General features: G+C 38.9%; 1 protein-coding gene across 1 annotated transcript in view; it reads left to right on the forward strand.

Annotated features, from left to right (window-relative positions):
* LOC136179320 (NACHT, LRR and PYD domains-containing protein 12-like) overlaps window positions 1–8,469 on the forward strand; it is a 132,413-nt gene extending 123,944 nt beyond the window's left edge. Inside the window, exons 9-10 of the mRNA XM_065955490.1 lie at window positions 1–94; window positions 6,965–8,469. The exon at window positions 1–94 is cut by the window's left edge and continues 80 nt beyond it. Coding sequence (XP_065811562.1) covers window positions 1–94; window positions 6,965–6,974 — 104 coding nt within the window. The 3' untranslated portion in view covers window positions 6,975–8,469. The remainder of the gene's footprint in view (window positions 95–6,964) is intronic.
* Window positions 8,470–10,271: the final 1,802 nt, after the last annotated feature.

Genomic DNA, 10,271 nt, shown 5'->3' on the forward strand with positions numbered 1-10,271 from the left:
AGCTGGACCTGAACTTCAACAATCTGCAGGATTCAGGAGTGAAGCTGCTGTGTGACCTTCAGGAGAATCCAGACTACAGACTGGAGACTCTGATGTGAGTACAGGGTTGGGTTTAGTCCATCCTGGTCTCTACAGGGTTTCACTAAACACAGTTTAGGATTCGTACAGTCATTAAAAACCTTGAAATGTTTTGGAATTTGAAAATACAATATTTCCAGTCAAAAAGCAGATGCATGGAGTGCTGCATGGGTGTTGTAAATTATTTTGGTAATTAGTTCCTCTGGTGCTCTTCCGTGCGGGGATCCAACTTAGAAGTTTTTGAAGAAGTCTGAGGCACTCAGAGGGTTCAGCATAAAAAGCCTTTAATTCATCAGGGCTACAGATTCATAAAAACATGTTTCAGCCATACAGGCCTTCATCAGGGCAGGTACAAAATGGCAGCCAAGCTACTTCCTTTAACGGTTTACAGCCAGTCACATGATCAGTAGTAGTCACATGGTTTAGTAAAAAGGTTACACATTTAAACAAAGTTAATCATCAAAATGTAAATATCATACCAAGGCAGATGAGAAGTTAGAAGTGACTAAATATACAAACAAATTACTACAAAAGCGCTGAAAAAAAAACAATACACCTAGAACAGTGGTTCTCAATCTATGGTACCACCGGTGGTACGCGGGCTCTCTGTGGTGGTATGCAAAGAAATCTCCACAATATAAAAAACAAACCTGTTCAGCATAAAATGACAATTTATTTTTGTCGTACTCTTATCTTATCTGTCTTGTATCTATTGGGTTGTATTTATATCAAATGTGTTTTCCCCTCTAAATTAATCTAGTTTTTGCAACAAACAACTTTAATCTGCTCAATTTATGTTCGCGCACAGACATAAACAACAACAGGAGTACGCCCCGCGTTTTGAAAAGTTCCACTCGATATTCTGTTATAGTTCAGTCCTGAATCAACAGCAAGCAGCTGTAGGTCTACATTAACAGATATTCTGTTATAGTTCAGTCCTGAATCAACAGCAAGCAGCTGTAGGTCTACATTAACAGATATTCTGTTATAGTTCAGTCCTGAATCAACAGCAAGCAGCTGTAGGCCTACATTAACAGATATTCTGTTGTTTATTGGAGTTCAGCACACAATCGGCAGCAAGCAGCTGTACATTAACATTTTTAAAACGGAGCCAGGAGAAGCTTCAGTTTTGATGCATGTACGGACAGCGGACCTTATCGCTCCCCCTCCCTCTATCTCTCTCTCTGGAGCTCTGAAGCTGATGTGATTCTGCTCTCTTTTGATGTCTTAACACTCCGTAGGAGTCGAGAGGGATATCTTTTTAAAAGGCAGTTTTGCTATGTTGAACGCAGAGACTTAGGCTATAATAAAGCGGCGCTGTTTGCACGGAGCCTGCAGATCGGCGCCTGCACTCTCACGAGCTCTCTCTCTCTCTCCCCCGCTCTCTCTCTCTCTCCCCCGCTCTCAGCAATTTTATGAATTAATGAAAAATTAATTGAGAACAGGTTGGAAATATACTTGGGCCCAGGTATCGTGTTTGTGTGGGAAACACTGGAGACTAAATATTTCCAAACAGGTTGTTGGTATAAAGTTGTCATTTTTATTGTTCTGCACTTTTGTGTGTGCCAGTTCTAGCACTAGCCCTTATTAGGCCTACAGTGTGGCTGCCAGCAGTCAATAATAAATAATATTCTTTTTATGAATTAATTTGCCTCTTGCATGAAATGTGTGTAGAAATAGGCCTACAGTGTATTTTAACGTCTACCATAATGGTGGTTCTTGAAGAGCCAAATATTTTCGGAGGTGGTACGCAGTCTAAAAAGTTTGAGAACCACTGACCTAGAAGAAAGGAGAAAAGTCCAGGGGGCTCATCTATCAACAGTGTGTGAGCACGGATCTGTGCGTAATGAGGAAGAACATTCCCACACAAAGAGTGGAATTTATCAACTTGTTCTTTTACTTAGAAATGTGAGTAAAAAACACAATGTTAGCAAATCTAAACATAATATAATATTAAATACAAAGTAAATAAGTACTAAAAATATCAAAACTAAGACTGTGAATATATATAACCATGATTTAACTAAGCATTACGAGTCTTAAATAGGAAGATTAGATATGGAAGATTGAATGTAAATGTGCAAAAACAGAGTTGTAAATGGACAGTATTGACACAAGTTAAAGTGCATGAGTGTAGACATATTATAAGCAGAAACTATACAATATAACGGCGAGTAGTTTGTAAACACGCAGACACGCCGACACAAACACTTGAAGGAATCTTGGTGTTCATGTGTAACTTTTAATGACAGCTGTCCTTTTCTATCAGAAAGGTATCCTTAAATGACTTCCCCCACCAGCTCAGGTGTTCTACCTTAATATATATTCTGCCAGCGGTTCAATAGATAGTACGAACATCAATGGTGACAATGGATCCCCTCGTCTGGTACCTTTAGAGATCTTAAAAATACATTTACATTACTCCATTAACTCTAACTCTGGCATTAGGCTGCTTGTTCATAGCTTTCAACCAGCTTATAAAGTTGGTGTGAAATCCAAATTTACTTCAGGTTTCAAACAGGTTCTTTGTTAATCTTCATGTCAAACACTTTTTTAATTCCAGCTCATCACAGACCGACTCTTTACAAACTGACAGATGTTTACAGACACTTAAATGTCTGCTGTGTCTGTTTAGCGTCTTTTCAATGTCCGTCTTTTCTCCCTTATTAAACTCTGCTAATGTTGAGAAGTTTCACTGAAGTCTGATTCAGTCAGTTAGTGATATTTGCTAAGGGGGCGTGTCTGTCCGTAAAAAGACTTCCTGGAAGGCTGGTCTCAAGTTTCCTCGATCCTCTGTGCTGAAAATAAGAGACCTGAGACGTCCATCAACATGGCGGCACAGAACGACTTCCGGTTCAAGCGACGAAAAATAAGAGACATGAGGAGTAGCCATTCAGATTGAGAGCAGTTAGACATTCTTCATCAAACTGATTAGAGCAAAGTTCATGTTTGTTATTTTTCTGTTATTTGAAGTCAGAATAAATTCAGTTTAATGATCTCTGAAATATGACGTGAAGTTCTGTTAACTCTGCACCAAACAAAGAAATGTTCTTCAGAGGGACACTTGATGATGATGCCTTCAAGGACTCTCAGTAAACACATCACTCAACTGTCTGTGACATGATGATGATGCCTTTAAGGACTCTCAGTAAACACATCACTCAACTGTCTGTGACGTGATGATGATGCCTTCAAGGACTCTCAGTAAACACATCACTCAACTGTCTGTGACATGATGATGATGCCTTCAAGGACTCTCAGTAAACACATCACTCAACTGTCTGTGACATGATGATGATGCCTTCAAGGACTCTCAGTAAACACATCACTCAACTGTCTCTAACATGATGATGATGATGCCTTCAAGGACTCTCAGTAAACACATCACTCAACTGTCTCTGACATGATGATGATGCCTTCAAGGACTCTCAGTAAAAACATCACTCAACTGTCTCTAACATGATGATGATGCCTTCAAGGACTCTCAGTAAACACATCACTCAACTGTCTGTGACATGATGATGATGCCTTCAAGGCCTCTCAGTAAACACATCACTCAACTGTCTGTGACATGATGATGCCTTCAAGGACTCTCAGTAAACACATCACTCAACTGTCTCTGACATGATGATGCCTTCAAGGACTCTCAGTAAACACATCACTCAACTGTCTCTGACATGATGATGATGCCTTCAAGGACTCTCAGTAAACACATCACTCAACTGTCTGTGACATGATGATGCCTTCAAGGACTCTCAGTAAACACATCACTCAACTGTCTGTGACATGATGATGCCTTCAAGGACTGTCAGTAAACACATCACTCAACTGTCTGTGACATGATGATGCCTTCAAGGACTGTCAGTAAACACATCACTCAACTGTCTCTGACATGATGATGCCTTCAAGGACTCTCTGTCTCTTTAAACTTCAAGTCACCAACACGTGACCACGAGAGCTGAAAGGTGGCGTGCTACTTTCCACGCCCACTTCACTTCTGAGCAGGACTGAAGTCCCTGCTGCTCTTCATACTGGATGTTCTGTATCACTGATAATCAGAATAATCATGATAACGATGATATTATATGATCAGAATAATAATAATAATAACTTTATTTATATAGCAGCTTTTAAAAACACAGGTTTACAAAGTGCTTTGACAAACAGCAAAAACAAAAACAAACTAAAGCAAACGCAGAAGAACATAAACAACAACAAGAACAAACAAATGCAAAATACTAAAAATAATTAAATACAATTCAACAGAAAAGAACCCAAAGTGCACGATACCCAACAGACATATATAACCCGACCATCATAAGAACCATCATAAGAACCATCATAAGAACCATCACAAGAACCATCATGAGAACCATCATGAGAACCATCACAAGAACCATCATAAGAACCATCATAAGAACCATCATAAGAACCATCACAAGAACCCAGGAAACACCAGAACCATCACAAGAACCATCACAAGAACCATCACAAGACCCATCATAAGAACCATCATAAGAACCATCACAAGAACCATCATAAGAACCATCATAAGAACCCAGGAAACACAAGAACCATCATAAGAACCATCACAAGAACCATCATAAGAACCCAGGAAACACCAGAACCATCACAAGAACCATCATAAGAACCATCATAAGAACCATCACAAGAACCATCATAAGAACCATCACAAGAACCAACACAAGAACCATCACAAGAACCATCACAAGAACCATCATAAGAACCATCACAAGAACCATCACAAGAACCAACACAAGAACCATCATAAGAACCAACACCAGAACCATCACAAGAACCATCACAAGAACCATCACAAGAACCATCATAAGAACCATAACAAGAACCATCACAAGAACCATCACAAGAACCATCATGAGAACCATCACAAGAACCATCACAAGAACCAACACAAGAACCATCATAAGAACCATCACAAGAACCATCATAAGAACCATCACAAGAACCATCATAAGAACCCAGGAAACACAAGAACCATCATAAGAACCATCATAAGAACCATCACAAGAACCATCACAAGAACCATCATAAGAACCATCACAAGAACCATCATGAGAACCATCATGAGAACCATCACAAGAACCATCACAAGAACCATCATAAGAACCATCATAAGAACCATCACAAGAACCCAGGAAACACCAGAACCATCACAAGAACCATCACAAGAACCATCACAAGACCCATCATAAGAACCATCATAAGAACCATCACAAGAACCATCATAAGAACCATCATAAGAACCCAGGAAACACAAGAACCATCATAAGAACCATCACAAGAACCATCATAAGAACCCAGGAAACACCAGAACCATCACAAGAACCATCATAAGAACCATCATAAGAACCATCACAAGAACCATCATAAGAACCATCACAAGAACCATCACAAGAACCAACACAAGAACCATCATAAGAACCATCACAAGAACCATCACAAGAACCATCATAAGAACCATCACAAGAACCATCATGAGAACCATCATGAGAACCATCACAAGAACCATCATAAGAACCATCATAAGAACCATCATAAGAACCATCACAAGAACCCAGGAAACACCAGAACCATCACAAGAACCATCACAAGAACCATCACAAGACCCATCATAAGAACCATCATAAGAACCATCACAAGAACCATCATAAGAACCATCATAAGAACCCAGGAAACACAAGAACCATCATAAGAACCATCACAAGAACCATCATAAGAACCCAGGAAACACCAGAACCATCACAAGAACCATCATAAGAACCATCATAAGAACCATCACAAGAACCATCATAAGAACCATCACAAGAACCATCACAAGAACCAACACAAGAACCATCATAAGAACCATCACAAGAACCATCATAAGAACCATCACAAGAACCATCACAAGAACCAACACAAGAACCATCATAAGAACCAACACCAGAACCATCACAAGAACCATCACAAGAACCATCACAAGAACCATCATAAGAACCATCACAAGAACCATCACAAGAACCATCACAAGAACCATCATAAGAACCATCACAAGAACCATCACAAGAACCAACACAAGAACCATCATAAGAACCATCACAAGAACCATCATAAGAACCCAGGAAACACAAGAACCATCATAAGAACCATCATAAGAACCATCACAAGAACCATCACAAGAACCATCACAAGAACCAACACAAGAACCATCATAAGAACCATCATAAGATCCATCACAAGAACCATCATCAGAACCATCATAAGAACCATCACAAGAACCATCACAAGAACCATCATAAGAACCATCACAAGAACCAAAAAGAAATAGAAACAAGTGGTTAAAGGATAAATAAAAACTATAATATTAATAATAATAAAAAGTATATATAAAACATAAATAGACAAAGTAAGTAAGATCATTAAGTTAAAACATAACAGGAGTTAAGATAAGAGCATAAATAAAAGACAGTAAGAAGTAAAAGAAGATAAAAATAGTAAAACCAGTAAGAAAAGACATTAAGAAGACGACATCACATAAAAACAAGTCTGTAAAAGTACATTTTAAGAAGGGATTTAAAAGAATTGAGGGAGTCTGCGAGTCTTATCTCCTCAGGGAGGTCGTTCCAAAGTCGAGGGGCCCTGACTGAAAAGGCCCGGTCACCTTTAGTTTTAAGTCTCGACTTTGGAACGACCAGGAGGCCCCCACCTGAGGATCTAAGACTGCGGGCTGGCTCATATGGTGTCAGTAGCTCTGTTATATAGCTTGGAGCGAGCCCCGTCTGTGTTTATCATGAATAATATAAAGAATCATCATGAAGTCTCTCTCAGAGTCTAATCTCTCATTTATGTCTTTTTATATCAACAGCTGGAGGTGAGTCTTTAAAGAGAGGATCCTGCTGATCACAGAGCTGGAAGCAGCAGCTGGTGTGTTGGTGAGTCTTTAACTGGGCTGTGTTACTGGGAGACTGACGGACCAATCACAGTGCAGATGACTCTCAGTGCTGCAGTCTGAGCTGCTCTGAGATCAGCTCCACCGTCACACACAGGACCATGACCTCGGACATTTTTCTATTCTCATGTTCTGAATTTAAACTGCTTCATGACTCAACGACCCAAGATGAACTCTTTGATTTGTATATAAATGTTTCTGTTGCAGCGCCACCCTGTGGACATGTGTAGTGGTGCAGGTTATTCATTGACTCATATTCACAGATAACAGTAGAAGTTGATTCCAGCTGTGCAAGTTAAAGTGTGAAGTTCTGCTTTTAACCACGAGTCGTTGGTCGTCTGATAATAAATCAGTCGTCTCTTTGTTGGATCAAAACAAAGAGGAGGCTTCACTGAGTTTTGAAAAGAACTACAAACAGGATGTCTGGATCCAGGTGCAGAGTCAGCACCTGAATATTTCATGTCATATGAGATGATATAAAAAGAGCTGAATAACATGCAGACTCAATCATTGATATTCATTCATCATGTCAGGGTAACAACGGACACGTTATCAAACTATCTTTATTTTTAACTTCTGATGTTTATTACACTTTGATGTTTGAACCTTCTGTTTTTATTATCTCAGGATTTTAAATAGAAATAAATTCAATCTGTGGAGGGTTTTATTTAAATAATAATTCATGTTTAGGTTCTGTTGCTGCTATCACTGCTTTCTGCCAGCAGGTGTCACTGTTTCTACAGTTTCCTCCCAGACTGATCGATCTGAAGAGATTATTTCTGTGTCAGGAAACACAAAGAAAGATAGATGATGCCAGCTCTTTTATTTGTTCTTATGTTTTTATATTTCATGTTCAAGTTTAATGTCTCTTTTTGTAATCACTGCCCCCTAGTGGACAGGAGTGTGGAGCGATTCAAAGGCAGAAAAAGAATCTTTGACTGGACTTCTGTAATGAAGTGAAGTGTGAAAGAAGTTGAGCTTTCTTTGAGTCTCTCTGTAGTTTGTAACTGAATACTTGGACTCTTCTTCACTTTAGAGGGAACATGTTCTCCACATTTCTTCAACACATTCTCTACGAGTTCCTCGTCTGATCTAATTAACCCCGTGTTTTAAGATGGGCTGGTGTTTCTGCTCTTGGTGTAAACCCAGACACAGTGATCTTTCTGTCATGTTGTTCATGTGTGTTACTCTTGATAATTCACTCAAATAATGTCTCTATATTCTACAAGTGATTTACTTTTTAAATAACTGACACCATGTCAACACAAAGTTTCACTGCTTCCAATCCGCCTCTTATACGACGGCCATGTTGCATTAAATAACATCAACCACTTCTGTTTATTAAATATCACAGTCGGGATTTTATTAAGGCTGTACATTAATCTTCTTTGAAATTAAACTTCATTTGACTCAAACATGAAGTTGGTGTTATTTTCTGATGTTTATGTTTTTGTCCTCTTGACTCGTTTGTTTTCAGATGTTCATCAGGCTCCAGGTCCCATCGAGGAAAAGTTCATTCCTCATGATTTAATTCATGAAGCCGACCTGAAGTTTTGGATGACAGAGTAAATATAGACTTTAGTTCAGTATATAATTCATATCATTATTTTAGTTTCATTGTGGAGAAAAAAAATCAGATTGGAGCATATTCCAGACAGACACAGCATGTCCCGGTTACCATAGTAACAGTCCCTGTACAATATGATCTAGTTTGTTGAATAAAGAGAAGTTTTGAACAAAATAAATCCACAGAAAGAGGAACAAAAGGCTGCAGCACCTCCACCGTCGGTAGGATACTTTATAGTGTGACACACAGCGGAAGGAAACAGCGCGAGCACCAGATTTGAACGCAGCTACATTTCCTCTCAGACTTTCCTGTTGTCCTAGTTCATCTTTTTTTAAAGTTTAATAAAACCACAACAACGTGTTCAGCTGAGAGTCTGAGAGAGTTTATCAACCAGCGACTAACGGCTGCTGCGGAAGACATTTTTGTAGACATCTGTCATGTTTTAATGAATTATTATAAAATCTCGGGTTTCTTTCCAGATGAAAACGTGACAAACCGAAACATGACGTCCTCGTCCACGAGATTTAAACTTAATATTTACAGTCTGAGGTTTGACCGTTAGCTCGAGTCCTCTTTTAAATCTAACTGTTTGTTACTCACCTCATGAAGAGTTGTTTTCATCCTCTCCAGTGAAGAAAATCTCCCTTTTACTTTTTAGGACTTCAGGGGCTCCTTACTTTCCTGTTTAAATATATAATTACAAATAAAATGAAGTAGTTTTTAAAAGAACTATCGTGGAGTACGAGGAAGAGATCGATCGTCAGCGCAGACTGCTGGATATCGTTTGGAAACCTCACATCATCTTACACAGAGCAGGGGAGGAGTTAACTAAATGATTTGAAATGAATATACAGAGATGTTTGATTAGTTTTGTTCCCAGTGGTGTTACTAAAACAGCGGAGTGGTGGGAACATTTAAAAAAAACGGATTTCTAAGCCTAACCATTAAGTCGTGACATTAGCATATTTGTTATTTTCTCCTTTAATAAAACATAAACGCCATCAGTGACCTCAAATTACGACTGAACTATTTGAATCCCTCTAATGTATCTTCTTCATATTCTGTTGTTAATATTTTGAATGGTCTGCTGATGCAAAGTGGAGCCTGAAGAAGTGAGTATACTCTTAATTAGTCCCTAAATGTTTTAAGGGTCCCGTCCTAATCGGCCTCTGTTGTAATCAGTGACATGGAAAACTCCTGCAGATTTAGTTCAGCTAATAAATGAGCCTTTTGTTTTTACACACTGACACTCTTCTGCTGCTCGACTTAAAGGAGTAGAGATTGTTATGAAGTCAACATAAAGCTCAGAAGAGGAGCAGATCTGATCTTTTTAATGTTGACAGACTTCAGACTGAAACACCTACATGCCTTTACGTCTCCTCATTCCTGAGCAGTGTTAGAGGTGATGTGTTACATCTTTGGAGACTTTTATGTTATGTTAACATGTATGGACCGGACCCTGGAATTAGAAGTGCTCACTTTAGTAGGGGTCCAGATAATGGCACAACGTGCTGTAGTTTGGTACCATAGCTTTGGTACGTGTCCCTAAATATTTCACATATTAAGTCGCTCACCTCTAAAATATTTGTACAATAATTGTAAGAGCAGCGGGCTACCTTTTGCTTCTAACTGTTATTTTTGCTTTGTGGTGAACAA

The sequence above is a fragment of the Labrus bergylta genome, chromosome 5 (assembly GCF_963930695.1).
Source record: "Labrus bergylta chromosome 5, fLabBer1.1, whole genome shotgun sequence".
NCBI classification, from domain to species: domain Eukaryota; kingdom Metazoa; phylum Chordata; class Actinopteri; order Labriformes; family Labridae; genus Labrus; species Labrus bergylta.